This window comes from Rana temporaria, chromosome 3, assembly GCF_905171775.1.
Source record: "Rana temporaria chromosome 3, aRanTem1.1, whole genome shotgun sequence".
NCBI classification, from domain to species: domain Eukaryota; kingdom Metazoa; phylum Chordata; class Amphibia; order Anura; family Ranidae; genus Rana; species Rana temporaria.
This window is the reverse complement of record NC_053491.1, coordinates 251,417,186-251,435,581: the sequence shown is the minus strand read 5'-3', so window position 1 is coordinate 251,435,581 and position 18,396 is coordinate 251,417,186. Positions and strand designations below refer to the sequence as shown.

The 18,396-nt window shown below is 44.3% G+C and overlaps 1 protein-coding gene across 1 annotated transcript in view; it reads right to left on the bottom strand.

The window, feature by feature from the left end:
- The window catches only part of SFXN1 (sideroflexin 1), a 73,742-nt gene that overhangs the window by 51,121 nt on the left and 4,225 nt on the right, over window positions 1–18,396 (bottom strand). Inside the window, exons 2-3 of the mRNA XM_040344558.1 lie at window positions 4,043–4,215; window positions 1,531–1,701 (exon numbers count right to left, since the gene is read on the bottom strand). Of these exons, the coding sequence (XP_040200492.1) occupies window positions 1,531–1,701; window positions 4,043–4,206 (335 nt within the window). The 5' untranslated portion in view covers window positions 4,207–4,215. The remainder of the gene's footprint in view (window positions 1–1,530; window positions 1,702–4,042; window positions 4,216–18,396) is intronic.

The window sequence follows — 18,396 nt, the reverse complement described above, 5'->3', positions numbered from 1 at the left end:
CACTTCCTACCTGGGTCAGCCGATAGCCTCCTATGGCTTTAAATCCCATTTCTATGCTGATGACACCCAAATCTATCTCTCTACCCCCCCCCCCCCCAGCTCATGCATCACTATTTTACCAACATACTTATCAGTCTGGATGTCACACCACTTTCTCAACTTAATCTATCCAAAACCAAGCTCATATCCCCCCCCCCCCCCATTTTCCCCTTTCCCTGACTTCTCTGTCATAATTGATAGTAAAATAGTCAACCTGTCCCTGTATGTCAAGATGCTAGGTGCAATACTGTACTCTGAACTCTCCCTTTCAGTCCACATCCAATCACTGTCCGAATCTGTCCGGGTCAACCTCTGCCAGATCTCCAAAATACACTCCTAAACCAATGACACCACAAAGCTTCAAATTCACTCTCTGGTTTTCTCTCGCCTCGACTACTGCAACTCCCTGGATTACCTTTATGTAGGCTATACCCCTTCAGTCCATCTTCAATACTGCTGATGAAGTCAACCACCTTATCAACCGCTCTGCATTGAAGCAGCTTAGAAGGAGGTCAAATGCAGCTAAACTATACCTGTGAATGAATTCAAGAATGAACTTAGAATTTATCTCAAACAGATGTGGGATGCACTTGCATGCAGCCTTTTCCCTTCTTTGCAAGCTTTGACTAAGGCCCCTTTCACACTGGGGAGGGAGGTGCGGTGGCGGTAAAACGCTGCGTTTTACCTTCAGAATTGCGGCAGTATTCGGCCGCTAGCGGTGTGGTTTTACGCCCCGCTAGCAGCTGAAAAAGGGTTAATACCGCTGGCAATGCGCCTCTGCAGAGGCGTATAGCCGCGGTTTCCCATTGCTTTCAATGGGAAGGAGCAGTGGAGGAGAGGTAAACACATCACTGCTCCAAAGACGCAACTAGCAGGACTTTTGGAGCGGTCCTGCTAGCGCAGCACTCCAGTGTGAAAGCCTTCGGGCTTTCACACTGGAGAAACAGCATGTTCCTCCACCCCAAACTCGCTCATCCATGCCTTTATGGACCTTGTTTGTGCACACTGGAACAGAAAGGGGCCATCCCCAAACTGTTCGCACAAAGTTGGGAGCATGAAATTGTTCAAAATGTCTTGGTATGCTGATGGCTTAAGAATTCCCTTTACTGGAACTAAGGGGCCAAGCCCAACCCCTGAAAAAACAACCCCACACTATAATCCCCCCTCCACCAAATGATTTGGACCAATGCACAAAGCAAGGTCCATAAAGGCCTGGATGAGAGAGTTTGTGGTGGAGAAACTCGACTGGCCTGACTGCAACCCTATAAAAACACCTTTGGGATAAATTAGAGCGGAGACTGCAAGATAGGCCTTTTGTCCACATCGGTGCCTGACCTCTCAAATACTCTTCTGGCAGAATGGTCAAACATTCCTATAAACACATTCCTAAACTTTGTGGATCGCCTTCCCAGAAGGGCTGAAGCCTTAAGCCTCTTACACATGATCATATTGTTGGCAGGGGATTGTCTATACGTATATTTTGTGTCTTACCTATAAAAGGTCATCATGCAACCAGTGATGGTCATGTTCATTGGTACCTGAGCTGACATCCTTCCAATCAGAATCATCTTTTCACCAGTGTCAGGGTGAAAGGCAGAATCATATACATACTTAGCTCTCCACAATTCATCTTCAGTGAGTCCTGGCTGCACAATCCCATGCCTTGGAAAAATAAAAAAACATTTATTAGACTTAACTTGAAGCTTACTATTTTTTCTTAACCACTTTAGACCCGGACCATTATGCAAATAAAGGACCTGGCCAGTTCTTGCGATTCGGCACTGTGTCACTTTAACTGACAATTGTGCAGTCGTGCGATGTGGCTCCTAAACAAAATTGGCGTCCTTTTTTTCCCCCACAAATAGAGCTTTCTTTTGGTGGTATTTGATCACCTCTGCGGTATTTATTTTTTGCGTTATAAACAAAAATAGAGCGACAATTTTGAATTTTTTTTTTTACTATAATACATACCCCCCCCCCCAAAAAAAAAAAAAAAAAAAAAAAAGATATAAAAAAAATTGTTCCTCAGTTTAGGTCGATACGTATTCGCAGTAAGCGTTTTGCGCAAAATTTATAGCGTTTACAAAATAGGGGATAGTTTTATGGCATTTTTATTAATATATTTTTTTTTTTTTTTACTAATGGCGGCGATCAGCAATTTTTTTCGTGACTGCGACATTATGGCGGACACATCGGACAATTTTGACACATTTTTGGGACCATTGTCATTTTCACAGCAAAAAATGCTATGAAAATGCATTTACTGTGAAAATTACAATTGCAGTTTAGGAGTTAACCACTAGGGGGCGCTGTAGGGGTTATGTGTGACCTCATATGCGTTTCTAACTGTAGGGGGGCGGGGCTGGACGTGTGACATCACTGATCGCCTTTCCCCATTATCAGGGAACAGACGATCAGTGACATTGCCACTGTGAAGAACAGGGAAGAACACACACACCTCCCCGTTCTTCAGCTCCTGTGACCGATCGCGGGACACCGGCGGCGATCAGGTCCCGTGGAGCTTCAGACCGGGTCGCGGGCGACCCACGGCTGGGCACTTAAAGGGAACGTACAGGTACGTGCCTGTGCCCAGCCGTGCCATTCTGCCGACGTAAATGTGCAGGAGGCAGTCCATAAGTGGTTAAAGAACAGACACCACAAGTATCCTCTTTATTAGTCAGAAAAGTCTCTTTATGCCCTTCTCTAAAACATGATGGTTCTAGCACTTCCATGTGTTATCACCAAAAAAAAAGGAAAAGAAAAAGAAGAACAGTTTACTTGGTTTTGCCCATTTTTAGGGGGCAAGGCTTACAAGTTATCCCAGGAACAGCCCCAAGGATTGATGGGACAATCTGGGAGGGGGGGGGGGGGTGGGGGGTCAAAAAATGCTTCATAAAATGATGGAAGATCAGTTAATTATTCATTTAAGGTCTCTGTGGAGCTCCATATTAGTGCCTAGCCCTAAAAGCGTTTGCTACCCAAAAAAAAAAAGTGGGGGATCCTGTTCATCTAACCACTTCGCCCCCAGAAGAATTTCGATTTACCCGCTTCCTAACCAGGCCATTTTTTTGTGATACGGCACCGCGTCGCTTCAACTGACAATTGCACGGTCGCGCGTCGTTGTACCCGCATAAACATTGATGTTATTTTTCACCCACAAATAGAGCTTTCTTTTGGTGGTATTTGATCACCTCTGCGTTTTTTTTTTTTTTTGCGCTATATAACAAAAAAAGACCAAATATATATAAAAATTGCAAAGTTCGCCAGATTGCAGCGATCTTTCCCCGGAAGTGGGAGCAGATACCTGGATTTGACAGGTATCCACTCCCCCCTGAAAGGTGCCAATTCGATCCGCGAAGGTTACATTTCTGGGTGGAACTCCACTTTAAATTCTATGTATGGTATGTCTTCACACTGGTCAGTTGTGCTTCCGTTGCGGTGTTAAAAATCCTGCTTGCTGGATTTTTGGTCAGAAAAAAAAAAACCCAACCAAACAAACATCTTACTGTTGAAATGCATTGAAAATGCAGCAAGAATGCATCAATAATGCACCCATACTACCTTTGAATCACAAGACCTAGGAAAAACACACCATAAGCAAGTATAATTGTGGTAAAATCACAGCAAAATTGTGGCGTTTTCAGCGCCATTTACACCTCTCTCTCATCGGCAAAAACGCAGAGAACACCATTTTCAGCTGATATGTTTCAGCCTCTCTCTATATACAGTTTTTGTTATTGAAATCGTAAAAAAAAAAAAAAAAAGTTTTAGTTCATTTACCAGATAAGCTGTACTTTTATTTCAAGCAGAATACTTTTTATTTACACTAGATTTCACGTTCCCAGTGTAACAAAATATCTTTCAGTTTGGACTTTTTTTTTTTATATTTTTCCAAAATTACCAGAAATAAAAGGAAAAAAAATAAAAAGGTTTTTCTTATGGCTTCAAAATGTCCGGAAATTTTACATCTCTAGAACATATATTACTTATTGCAGATGTGTACCTGTAGTCTTGAACAATTTTCTTAGCATGCTCCAGTTGGTCATTAGACAGAAGGATGTTTCTGGGGTCAGTTACTGTGAAGAAATGGTTGGCTCTTCCAACAAATGTACTCTGGTCCCAGCGAGGCTCCTTGATGTTAATATTTAATGGCAATTCACCCGACATCTTTTGAATCTGCATGAAAAAAAATAAAAAATAAAACATGAATGACAACATTTTAATTTGTAGACAAACACAAGTGCAACATATGTTCACTTATCCAAGAAAGAAACTATGTGTCTGTCCCGTGTTACATGAGAAATAAAAAAAAAAATGTAATTGTTAAAAGGAGTGTCAAAAGAACAAAGCTGCTAGGCATTGCCAAAATAACATAACCCAAACTCAATTTCCGAAAAAAAAGCTGTGCAATATTAACACATAGGTGGAAGATTTATTAATCACTTCAATATTGTGCATTTTCACCGCATTCTGCTCAGACCAATTTTCAGCACCGTTACACTTTGAATGACAATTGCGCGGTCGTGCAACACTGTACCCATTTGAAATGTTGATAATTTTTTCCCCCACAAAGAGCTTTCTTTTGGTGGTATTTGATCACCTCTGTGTTTAAATTTAGTTGCGCTATAAAGAAAAAACGAAGAGTGAAAATTTTGAAAAAAAAAAAAAAAAAAAATTGTTTTACTTTTTGCTATAAATATCCCATTGAGACTCCATGAGACTCTTTACCTTGATCGGTGTTGCGGGGTGTCAGACTCCCCATTTTTTTTTTAATATTATGAAAGATAATGTTACCCTGAGTAAATTGATACCCAACATGTCACGCTTCAAAATTGCGTCCGCTCGTGGAATGCCGACAAACTTTTACCCTTTAAAATCTTCATAGGCGACGTTTAAAAAAATCTACAGGTTGCATGTTTTGAGTTACAGAGGAGGGATAGAATTTTTTGCTCTCGCTCTACCAATCGCGGCGATACCTCACATGTGTGGTTTGAACACCGTTTACATATGCGGGCGCTGCTCACGTATGCGTTCGCTTCTGTGCGCAAGCTCATCGGGACGGGGTGTGTTTTCTGGCTCCTAACTTTTTTAGCTGGCTCCTAGATTCCAAGCAAATTTGTCAACCCCTGCAATAAATATTCATGGCTATGCACGCTTTTAGAGAGACAGGGTAAAAAGGAAGGTGGCGGGGTCTGTCGCTATGTGAGAAGCGATCTCAAAGCGTAAATGGCACTACTGGGACAGTTAAAGGGCATAAATTTACAAACCTGTTATAGAGCAATTTTATGGTCCTGTTTATTGAGGCCTCAACTAGGGTTGATGCTCTGTTGGACCTGGTAATCTCAAACCATGCAGAGCTTATTACTAATGTTCAGCTAAAGGAACACCTGGGTAGCAGTGATCACAACATGATTTAATTTGATGTTCGCTGTAAGCAAGAAATACATACGGGAAAGATAAAAACATTGCAAATTTTCCAAGGATGAGGGCTGCTCTCCAGGACTTCAACTGGGAGAGAATATTGGCATCGATAAACACAGAAAAGAAATAGGAATTCTTCAAAAAGACTGTTTGGGACCTCACTGCAAAGTATATTCCCATGGGCAATAAGTTTAAAAGGCTAAAAATAAAACCTATGTGGCTCACTGTCAAAGTTAAAAAAAAGCTATAAACAATAAGAAAAGAGCTTTTAAAAATAAAATAAAAAGGAACACTAGTGTCATTTAAATGTTAAAAAGAATGTAACAGAATATGTAAAAAGGAAATCAAGGATGCAAAAATTCAAAACGAACGACAGATTGCAAAAGATAGGACAAACCCCAAAAAATTATTCAAATATATTAGGTCAGGTCTGAGCATGTAGGCCCTTTACAAAATAATCTAGAGTGGGTGACTGGGGACAAAGAGAAGGCTAAATTAAATACTTTCTTCAGCTCTGTGTATACAACGGAGCATGATCCACAATGGCTCAAAGGTGATATGGTCCAGAAATATTTAGACTAGGGCCGTTACTGATCAAAAATTTTCTGTTCAATTAATCTTTTTTTTTTAATCGACTAATTTCGATTAATTATAAACGCACATACAGATCCAACTACTTTTAGCTGATCTCCTTGCAGGCCGATTCCCAGTGCAGCTACCAACCACTGGAAAAATGGATAGCAGGATACAAAAAACACACAAAGGCAGCACTCGATGGGAATAGCATTAAAACTTTTATAGTCTTCAAGTAGGTAACAAAATAAATATTGTACTGGAGATAAAAATCGATGTAGCGACAAACTGTAAAAATGGTGCGAGTAATACCAAACGGTAGCAAAAGCAGTCATAAAAACAAGTAGCCAAGTATGATACTGGTATAAAAATGTGTACAACGATACCACTGCTGAATCCAGATGAGGAGAGGTTAACATCAGTCCGTCGGCATGTAGATGTCCTATGAAGGGAACTATCACAACTCCCAGTGGATGGTTGTAGAATCCCAGGTTGATAGAGGGAAGTGATAGAGGGAAGTGTAACAGCCCTTGCGTGTGGCAGATAGTAAGGTCCCGCCGGGATGCAGATATGAAGGCACAGCAAAGGAGCCCTTCAGATGGACACGGCAAGCCACGCCAGTGTCCGTGACGTTACTAGATCTCCGACGGAACTCCCTGAAGGCCCAGAAGCCGCCGGAGAGGCGAGTACCAATCAAAAGAATTTTAATCGATCAAAAAAATTAAAGATTAATCGATTAATTAAAAGTTAATTTGCACAGCCCTAATTTAGACAGAATTAGGGGTGCAACGGATCAAAAAAAAAAACTCACGGTTCGGATCGTTCCTCGGATCAGGAGTCACGGATCGGATCATTTTTCGGATCGGCAAAAAAATAAAAAAAATTCTCCCCCACTGTAATATCCACATCTCTCCCCCCCCACTGTAATATCCACACCGCCCCACTGTAATATCCACATACCCTCAGGCAAGACAGCCCCCACCCTCAGGCAAGACAAACCTCCCCCCTCAGGAAGGACAACCCCCCCCATCTCAGGTAGTACAGAGTCACTTCCAGCGGTGTGTCCGAGTGCAGGCTCCTCCTCCTCTGTGGGTGTAAACAGAGGAGGAGGGCTTCTGCCGGGTGTACCAAGATGGCCGCGGCTCCTGAGCTAGGCCGAAGCCGCGGCCTTTCCTAACGTTATAGCCATGGCTCCGGAGGAAGGCCAAAGCCGCGGCCATAACGTTAGGAAAGGCCGCGGCTTCGGCCTAGCTCCGGAACCGCAAATCACAGTGTGTGCCGATCCGAAGGGGGTGACCCGTTCGGATCACGATCACCTGTGATCCGTTGCAGCCCTAGACAGAATAGAGGTGGATAAAGCACCTGTACCAGATGGCATCCACCCACGGATCCTAAATGAATTGAGCTCTGTAATTTCAAAGCCATCGTTTCTAATTTTTAGGGACTCATTAATGACGGAAATAGTACCGCTGGATTGGCGCAGGGCCAACGTGGTGCCTATATTTAAAAAGGGAACAAAGTCTTTACCAAGTAACTATAGACCAGTTAGTTTAACTTCTATAGTTGGGAAGATACTGGAGAGATTAATAAAATACCACATAGATGAGTTCTTGCAACAGACAGCATGGATTCATGAAAGACAAACCCGATTTCTTTTTATGAAGAGGTAAGTAAAACCTTGGACAGAGGGTGGATGTGGTATACTTGGATTATGCAAAAGCGTTCGATACAGTTCCGCACACACGGCTCATGTGTAAGGTAAAGTCTACAGCAGGGCTCAACAAAATCCGGGCGCCCGGTCGCAATTGCGACAAGAAATTGTGACCTGGCGCCCGCCGGTAATTGAGGCCGCGGCCTCAATTACTGGTGATCGCGCAGAGGTGGGGTGGCACAGGATCCTGTGTCTCCGTGCACCCCTACCTCCCTCGCAGCGGGCCCAAACCATATTTGCGCAGCGGTCTTACAAGTTTACTTTTTTGGGGAAAATATACACTTTTTTTAATGAAAAAATAAAAACGGTAAAGTTATACCAATTTTTTTTTTTATATTGTGAAAGATAATGTTACGCCGAGTAAATTGATACCCAACATGTCACGCTTCAAAATTGCGTCCGCTCGTGGAATGCCAACAAACTTTTACCCTTTAAAAATCTCCATAGGCGACGTTTAAAAAAATTCTACAGGTTGCATGTTTTGAGTTACAGAGGAGGTCTAGGGCTAGAATTATTGCTCTCGCTCTAACGATCGCGGCGATACCTCACATGTGTGGTTTGAATACCGTTTACATATGTGGGCGCTACTCAGGTATGTGTTCGCTTCTGCGCGCGAGCTTGGAGGGACAGGGCGCGTTTTCTGGCTCCTAACTTTTTTAGCTGGCTCCTAGATTCCAAGCAAATTTGTCAAACCCTGGTCTATAGTATTGGAAATATCAGTTTGTAAATGGATAGAAAACTGGTTAAGAGAGAAGTAGTTTATGATTCTTACTCTGAATGGTCTAAGGTCATCAGTGGTGTAACCCAAGGTTCAGCAGTGGCGTCACTAGGGTTGGTGTCACCTGGTGCGGTAAAATATGGTGTCACCCCCCCCCCCCCAATAAAATGTTTCAAATATTTTCTACCCTACTGTTTGCTCTCCGTTCTCCTTTCTTCCCCTTTTCTCTCTCTCCCTATCCATCTTTCTTGTTCATTCTATCCCTTCTTTCTCTCCATTTTTCTTTGTCCCCTCCCCCCACCTCTCTTTCTCCAGGACCGGAATTCACATCTCAGGAGCCTATAGGCCAGGGGCGTACCTAGAGCATTTGGCACCCGGGGTGGATCCAATATCTGGCAACCCCCCCACGTTAAAATGTAAAAACACCCCACTGTGCCCCCTGCATACTTCAATATCTTTTTGTTACTACTGTGTACCCCTCTCCACAACTGCACCTCTGGACCACTTTACATTGCACAGCACCCTGCATCACTGTACCCCTTTAAAATTACACAGCCCCCTGTATCACTGGACCCCTTTACATCTCACAGCACCCTGCACCTCTGGGCCCCTTTAAAAATTAGACAGTACCCTGCATCACTGGACCCCTTTACATCTCACAGCCCCCTTCACCTCTGGACCCTTTACATTACACAGCACCCTGCACCTCTGGGCCCCTTTACATTACACAGCCCTAGGGGTGCAACGGATCACAGTTGATCCGTGATCCGAACGGGTCACCCCCTTCGGATCGGAACACACTGTGATCCGCGGATTGCCACGGCTCCGGAGCTAAGCCGAAGCCTTTCCTAATGTTACGGCGGCGGCTCCGGAGCTGGGCCGAAGCCGCAGCCTTTCCTAATGTTATGGCCGCGGCTTCGGCCTACCTCCGGAGCCGCGACCATAACGCTAGGAAAGGCCGCGGCTTCGGCCTAGCTCCGGAGCCGCTGCCGTAACATTAGGAAAGGCCGCGGCTTCGGCCTAGCTCCGGAGCCGCGGCCATCTTGGTACACCCGGCGGCGGCCCTCCTCTGTTTACACCCACAGAGGAGGAGCCCGCACTCGTGGGACACGCCGCTAGTCTGTCGGTACTAGCTGGTGGGGGAAGGAGGTCACTGTACTGACAGAGGGGGGTCACTGTACTGACTGAGAGGGGGGGGTCACTGTACTGACTGAGAGGGGGGGTCACTGTACTGACTGAGAGGGGGGGTCACTGTACTGACTGAGAGGGGGGGTCACTGTACTGACTGAGAGGGGGGGTCACTGTACTGACTGAGAGGGGGGGTCACTGTACTGACTGAGAGGGGGGGTCACTGTACTGACTGAGAGGGGGGGTCACTGTACTGACTGAGAGGGGGGGTCACTGTACTGACTGAGAGGGGGGGGTCACTGTACTAAGAGGAGGGGGGGGATGTCTGCACCGAGGGGGTACTATAGTTGGTGGGGGGGGGGGGGGGAGGAGGAGATGTGGATATTACAGTGGGGGAGATTTTTTTTTTTTTTGCCGATCCGAAAAATGATCCGATCCGTGACTCCTGATCCGAGGAACGATCCGAACCGTGAGTTTTTTGATCCGTTGCACCCCTACACAGCACCCTGCACCTCTTTACATTACACAGCCCCTGCACCTCTGGACCCTTTTACATTACACAGCACCCTGCATCACTGCACCCCTTTTACATTACACAGCCACCTGCACCTCTGGACCCCTGCATGTTACACAGACCCCCTTCAGTGCAGACACCCCCCCCTTAGTACAACCCCCCTTAGTACAACCCCCCCTCAGTGCAAACACCCCCCCCCCCTTTAAGTGAAATCCCCCTAGGTGCAAACACCCCCCCTCCCCATTCAGTACCTCAGATCATCGCAGGCAGCGCCACATGGACAGAAGGTCCCCTCAGCCCCTCCCCCTCTGTACACACAAACAGAGAGGAGTGGGCTGTGCCTGTGTGCCGACTGCCGAGCACCGCTAACAGCCCGTGGCTGTGAGAGAAGGGGATGGATGGTGCTGCGGTGTCACCCCGCAACCCCCCTCTTGTACCGCGGCGCTCCGATTCCGCGGCGCTCATCGCTGCAGCCGCGGGGGGTGGGAGGAGCCGCCCCCCCCCACGTCAGCTGAAATTTTTTTTTTTTTTAATCGGGATGGTGTCACCCCTCTAGCGGGTGTCACCCGGGTGCGGACCGCACCCCCCGCACCCCCTAGCAACGCCTCTGAGGTTCAGTGTTGGGACACTTACTTTTTAATATCTTTATAAATGACATTGGATCTGGGATCAAAAAGTAACATTTCTGTCTTTGCAGATGACACCAAGCTATGCAGTGGAATAACGTCCTTACAGGATGTCGCCAATTTACAAGCCAACCTCAATGCACTAATTGGGCGACGAGGTTTAATATTGATAAATGTAGTTATGCACTTACGGGGCTAAGAATATGCATGCATCATACATACTGAGTACAACTGAGGGGATCCGTAGTGGAGAAGGATCTGAGGGTTTTGGTAGATCATAAGCTCAATAATAGCATGCAATGCCAAGCTGCGGTTTCCAAAGCGAGCAAAGACCTTTATTGTATTAGGAGAGGTATGGACTCCAGAGAGATATATAATTTTGCCCCTGTTCAAATCATTAGAAAGACCTCATCTGGAATATGCAGTTCAGTTTTGGGCACCAGTTCTCAAAAAGGAGATCGGGAAACTGGAGAAAGTGCAGAGAAGGGCAACCAAACCAATAAGAGGCATGGAGGAACTCAGCTATGAGGAAATATTAGAGGAACTGAATTTATTCTCTCTTGAGAAGAGGAGATTGAGGGGGATATGATCAACATGTACAAATATATAAGGGGTCCATATAGTGAATTTGGTGTTGAGTTAGTCACTTTACGGTCAACACAAAAGACAAGGGGGCACTCTTTACGTCTAAAATGTAATCTCCAAATACGGAAAGGTTTCTTCACAGTAAGAGCTGTGAAAATGTGGAACAGACTGCCTCCAGAGGTGGTTCTGGTCAGCTCAGTAGATTTTAAGAAAGGTCTGGATACTTTCCTAAATGTACATAATATAGGTAAAGTTGATCCAGGGAAAATCCGATTGCCTCTCAGGGGGTCCGGAAGGAGTTTTTTCCCCTGCTATAGCAAATTGGATCATGCTCTGATGTTTTTTTTTTCCTTCCTCTGGATCAACTGTGGGTATAGAATTAGGTATACGGGATTGTACGATTTTTATTTATTTATTTATTTATTTATGGTTTAACTGGATGGACTTGTGTCTTTTTTCAATCTATGTTACTGGTAGGCTGCATACACAAGCAGTGGTAGGCTGCATCTGACAGGCACTGGCAAGGCTGCATTGATCTCTTGCATCATGTCTGCAGTCTCTGATCACATCCTGTATCATGTCTGCTAGAGGTGCACTAAATGGAAATTTTGCTAATACTATTAGCAGTGTGTTTAAGTAAGAGATTGCATCCATGATACATGAGATGGTCAGACTGCAGACTGCATTTTTCTTGAGCTTTTCTTGCACTAAAGATGGCAATAACGGCCAACAAATTAATATTAATTTAAATTGATGATTAAATAAAAAGTCAAATACAATAAAATATATATTTATATATAAAACAGTAATTTTCGGCAAATTGCATTTTTGGTTTTGGCACCAAAATTTATATTCGGTGCACCCCTAACTGTAATCCCTTTGGTCGCTGTTCTGTAAACTTGCGCAGCAGAAAAGGAGGAAAAAGACAATACTGGTCCCACGACGCCAACAGAGCATCTGCACTCTTTCCACAATGTGGCACCTCCCTGTAAGGCAGAAAGCCAAAAGATCGACTCCCTAGGAACATCACTAGGGCCGAAACAACTCATCGATTAATCGACAACTAATCGATTACGAAATTAATCGATTACAATTTTCATAAATCGATTAATCGGCCAGTAACATAATGGGGTTAAAAAACTAAAATTAGCCCTTTATAGTACAAAAAGAGCAAATCTCTACTGTAAATTTTACTTTCACTGTCCCCCAATATGTTACTAAACATCTTAATCCTGGGTTCACACTTCTGTTTTTAGGTGCTTTTTGGAGAGGGAGAGAGAGAGAGAGGGAGGCAGGGAGAGACTTGTAAAGCACAACACATGCGAACTGAATCGCCTCTGGGCGCTGTATCCATTTCATGGGTAAGGAACCCCTTGACCTCAGAAGAGATGGGTTTTAATCTTTCTCCTGAAGGCCAAGTGGTCCGACTCCAGTCGGATGGTAGTGCATTCCACAGGCGGGGTCCTTGGACTGCAAATCTTCGATCTCCTTTGGACTTGTATCTAGCTTTGGGTATCTGGAGGAGGTTTTGATTGGTGGATCTCAGAATGCGATTGGGGTTATGGGCTTTTATTTTTTCGCATAGATATTGGGGGGCGTTGCCTTGAATACACTTATGTATTAGGCAGAGTGCCTTGAAAGTGATTCTGTCTTTTACTGGCAACCAATGAAGGGATCTCAGTGAAGGCCAGATTGATTCCCATGGTTTTTTCCCAGTCACTAGTCGAGCGGCCGTATTTTGAACGACTTGCAGACATGCGATTTGGTATTTGGGGAGTCCTAGATAGAGGGCATTTGCGTAGTCGAGTCTGGAATTGATGATTGTTCCCCCCATGACTGCAATGTCCTCTTTCGGGATAAAGGGCGCGAGTCTGCGTAGTAGGCGCAGCAGATGGTGGGATCCGCTGACTACTGACCCTATTTGTGCATCCATTATCATGTAGGTATCGAAAATGACTCAGAGACTTTTGACTTTGGTGCTAGGGGTGATAGTTTTACCCAGAATGGGTGGGAGAGTCCATGTTGACGTGGGGCGATTTTTCCGGTTGGCATGAAACAGGAGAAGTTCTGTTTTCGAACCATTGAGTTTAAGAGAACTGTTTGTCATCCAGTTATCTATTAGAGTGAGACACATTCACATCCATGATTTTTTTTTCAGCTTCTGCGCATTTAGAAAGGGCAAGGACTTTTTAACGCAAAACCGTGCTATTTTGTTTTTTTTGGTTCAATATACTTCAATGGAGAAGCTGCAGAAAAGCATGCAATGTGTTTTTGCGGCAATTTGTGTTGTGTAATCTGCCCAACAACAAATTGGCAAAAAAATTATTTCAATTTTTTTATTTTTAGGCTATTATTCGATTAATCCAAACAATAAATCGGCCAACTAATCGATTATGAAAATATTCGTTAGTTGCAGCCCTAAACATCACCATAGGCAGATGTGACGAAAACCACCCAGGAGCAGAGGCCACTCCCCTGATCCAGCATCAGACAACCAAGGTAATTTGCCTGTCAATTCTGACACCGGGAACGTGCACAGTGGAGAGGGCCAGAACGTGCAGTGCCATACACTGCAAAAGGCAGAAAACCTCCAGTGCCGCTGCTACACTTCTCTTGCCGCCTTGATGGTTGACATAGACCACTGCGGTGGCATTGTCCGAATAGATTCTGACCTGGAGCCTGTGGAGAAGCGTAGTCCAGTCCACCTGAGGCAAAATAAACAAATGCTCGCCACTCCAGGACATTGATGAGCAGGTGAAACTCCTCCAAAGTCCAATCTCAAACACAGGGCTGCTCCCTGGCAGGGCAGGCTGGCATCCGTAGTAGTGACCGTCCAGAGGAAGGTGAGGAAGTACTTCCCAGCTTGCAGGACAGGGGACCGGAATCCCCATAAGAGGAAAGCCCTCATTGATCGTTCCAGATGAAACTGGTTGTCTAGGGAGCCTGTAGATTTGTGCCATTTGGACAGTTCCCTTTGCCGAAGTCTCATATGGACAGCACATAGGACTGCCTGAAATCGGATACCAGAGGACCCAGAGTCCACATGCAACACCGCAAGAAGAACAGGAGCAGTCTGACTGCAGCCTGCACCTGCCAGAGTCTGACCACCCTGGAGAGACACGTAGGCCTGCTAAGATACTGCAGTCTCTCGGTCAGGGCAGACTTCTTGAGGATCTAAATCCGTCCGAAGCCCTGCAGGGAGCATCTGGTGCTCCCCACGTTGTCTGGCAGTGAGACCTAGGAGTCCACCTTCGGACTTTCCACGGTCCAGATGGACTTGTAGGTCTAGGAGCGCTTGCCTCCATCAGCGGGTGCATTGAAGGGCCGGAACAAGACCTGCAGGAAGGAACTATTGCCACAATGTGGTCTGACAGACACAGTACATGGCCCTCATACTTTGTAATACGAGGATCCGTAAACCAACAATGGTGACATGAAACCTGGAAATCATGGTGGAAGCCAGCCTACATGCCAAGAAGGGCATGTGCCCATGCTCCAAGGGGTGGACCCGCCCAACATGGTCACTGGCTAAGCCACCCAGGAGGCCGACCTGTAAAAGGAGACCACTGAGGTCCCGTATGACTGAGGCCCCACAAGGGAAACCCCTCACAGAGTCTCTGCAAAAGAGAGAGTGAGCCAGCTAAGGACTTATAAAAAGGAGGCTGCTGGCTGAAACCCTGCAAGGGGGAGCTGCCAGCTGAGGTCTCGTAAAGGAGGCCACCTTCTAAGATCTGTGGGCTGACACTGGCATAGGGAAGGTCCAACGCATTCAGCCAATTGGCTGATCAGAGTATTCTGAGGGCAGGGGAGTCTCACGGTCAGAATACAATGGCAATACAGTGGGGAGAATTTCCCTATCCAAATGTGTAGATGGGGAAAATCTAGGGATGCAACCAACGATTATTTTCATAATCGATTAGTTGGCCGATTATTGTTTAGATTAATCGGATAAAAGCCTTAAAGAAATAAAAAGTTTACATTTTTTTGGGCCAATATGTTGTTGGGCAGATTACAAAACACAAATTGCCGCAAAAACACATTACATGCTTTTCTGTAGCTTCTCCATTGAAGTATATTGAACCAAAAAAAAAAAACATAATAGCACCGTTTTGCGTTAAAAAGTCCTTGCCCTTTCCAAATACGCAGCAGCTGAAAAAAATAAAATAAAATCATGGATGTGAATGAATGTATGCCATAGGAAAACATGAACTGTAGTGCGTTTCTGCAATAAGCACCAAAAAACAGAGGTGTGAACCCAGGCCTGAGATGTTTAGTAACATAAAGGGGTTAAAAAAAAATAAAAAATAAGTACAAAAAGCGCAAATAACCACTACTGTAGGAGCCGGTTCACACTGGGGCGACTCGTCAGGCGACTCAGCCGCCTGACAAGTCGCGTCCAATTCTATTCACCAGAACCGTTCTAATAGGAGCGACGCAAGTCGCTCCGACTTAGAAAAAGGTTCTTGTACGACTTTGGGGGCTACTCGGGGCGACTTGCATTGACTTCTATACATAAGTCATTTTGCAAGTCACCTCTGAAGTCGTCTTCAGGACGACTTGCCGAGTCGCCCCCGAAGTCGTGCCGCCCCAGTTCATTTTTTTTTACTGTGGGACAGTGAAAGTAATATTTACATTAGCGATTTAGCTTTTTTGTAGTATAAAGGGCTAATTTTAGTTGTTTTAACCCCATTATGTTACTGGCCAATTAATCGATTGATTTCATAATCGATTAGTTGTTTCGGCCCTAGGAAAATCAGTTGATTTTATTCAGCTAGCTGGCTGAATAAAAAAAATAAAAAAAAATAAAAAATAAAAACACACTGAGCCATGTATAGCCAGCTTAAGGACATGAAAGTGGCCACAGCATAGCTCTGTGGCATCAATTTCCATTTCCGTGGTGGATGCAGAAATTGTCACAAAATTGGTTAATAGTAGTTATCACTTATCAGTGTATGAAGAGATATTATGTACCATTGTTTACAAATTGTAATGCATACTATGTGAAACAGGGATAAATCTTTCTCAACTTTAACAGCATTGACTAACAATTACATGACTACCAGATTACATTAAACTGTATGTTCAGATTTTTGCAAACTTTCATTTAGCCACATTTGACAGGTCTTGCTCATCTGGAGTGTCAAGTCACCATATTTGCTGCCATTGAAAACCAGATATCATTAATGTGCCCAAAAACTGATCTCATATTTGTCCGACTAGGATCCAGCATACCGATTAATCTACAATACATAATATGCACACACTGCTATATTTTTAACATCTAAAATCAGTGTGAGCCCACTGAATCCTTTGGTGAGGGAGTTCATAAATTTAGCTTTTTATAGGTCTACCCCAACATTCTTTAGTACCACATGGGCTCTGCAAATTGTTGTGGGGGTTGGTACACTAAATAGTAGCTCTGAAGGCCCAAAAACAGATAACAGATGTTTTTTCAAGCTTGATTTTTTTATTTATTTTTTGAAAATTTAGCGGTGGGGCATGGATTTGTTCACTCTTGGTTCATAAGAGTAATCTGGGAAATAACAATAGTACAAATTAGAAAGTGAATCATATATCATGAACATATGTCAAGATGATCTTCACAAACACCATCTAAACCTACAAGCAATTTTCCTTGTAACTATTGATCTTGCACTAATCAATAACAGACTTGTATTGACTTAGTAGTAAATCAAAGAAACACCAGTAGCCAGTGTGACATTAAATAGTGCAATGAAGGCATGCACCAGTGTAGGTTTTACATTCTATATAAATACAAAGAGGTCAAAGGTTTTCCCTTTTACAGTGTTGGCACCTTCAACATGCTGACTAGTGCAAAAATGCTTACAAATATGGTATCACATGCTTCAAATCTCTTATTCCCCAGCATAGAGGAAGCAACACAGCAGACATGAAATATAAATCCAGAAAACTAGCCTGAGGGCCAAGCAAAAGAGCGTGGCAGATTTTCATTATGCATTTGAAATCTCATACAGTGATAGTGTGCAGAATGAATACATTGGATTGGTAGGCAAAATGCTAAGATTCAGATTTCTGAGAAAAACAGAAAGATAAAATGCATTCTGTAAATACAAAGAGGATTAATTTGACCTCAACCTATAAATGCAGCTAAATGGCAAATGTCAGCAAGACAAATAATTTGATGCTTAAATTGCTGCCTTGAGTGCACATGCCCCCAGCAAAGCCCCCCAGAAGGATCAGACTGGGGATAAACTTATTTCATTTTCCAAGTGACACCCTGTCGATTCCCTCTGAGAGAATAACCCTAGGGAAATTTCATGTTTAAGCAAGTATTTGAGATGTGATCTTTTGCAGTCAGATATTTCAGCCTACATCCAATGGGCCGGATTCAGGTAGGGGCGCGCATTGTTACGGCAGCGTATGGTATTTACGCTACACCGCAAGTCAGAGAGGCAAGTAATTCAAATGAGGACGAGGGGGCGTGTTTTATGTTAATTTTTGGTGACCCGACGTGATTGGCGCTTTTCCAGAACGGCGCATGCGCCGTCCGTGGAATTTCCCAGTGTGCATTGCTCCAAAGTACGCCGCAAAGACGTCATTGGTTTCGAAGTGAACGTAAATTACGTCCAGCCCCATTCACAGACGACTTTTTTTTCAAATTTCGACGCGGGAACGACGGCCATACTTAACATTGGCTACGCCACCTAGGGGGCAGGTTTATCTTTGCGCGGCGTACCGCTTACGGACGGGCAAGCGTACGTTCGTGAATCGGCGTATCTAGTAATTTACATATTCTATGCCGAAATCAACGGAAGCGCCAGCGGAAAAATTGCACCCCAAGATACGACGGCGCAGGCCGTCGTATCTTAGCTAGGTTTAAGTGTATCTCAGTTTGAACGTACACTTAAAAACTTACGACGGGCTTAGATTCCGAGTTACGTCGGCGTATCAGTAGATGCCGCGTTTGTGTTAAAAAAACAATGGGAAAAATGAAAAACGCCTATAAACGAAACGCTGCTAAAAGCGGGTTACCGCGTATGGTGTCTGAACTAATTTTTTTGCCTTTGAAAAAAAAAAAAAAAGGCCTATAAACACAACT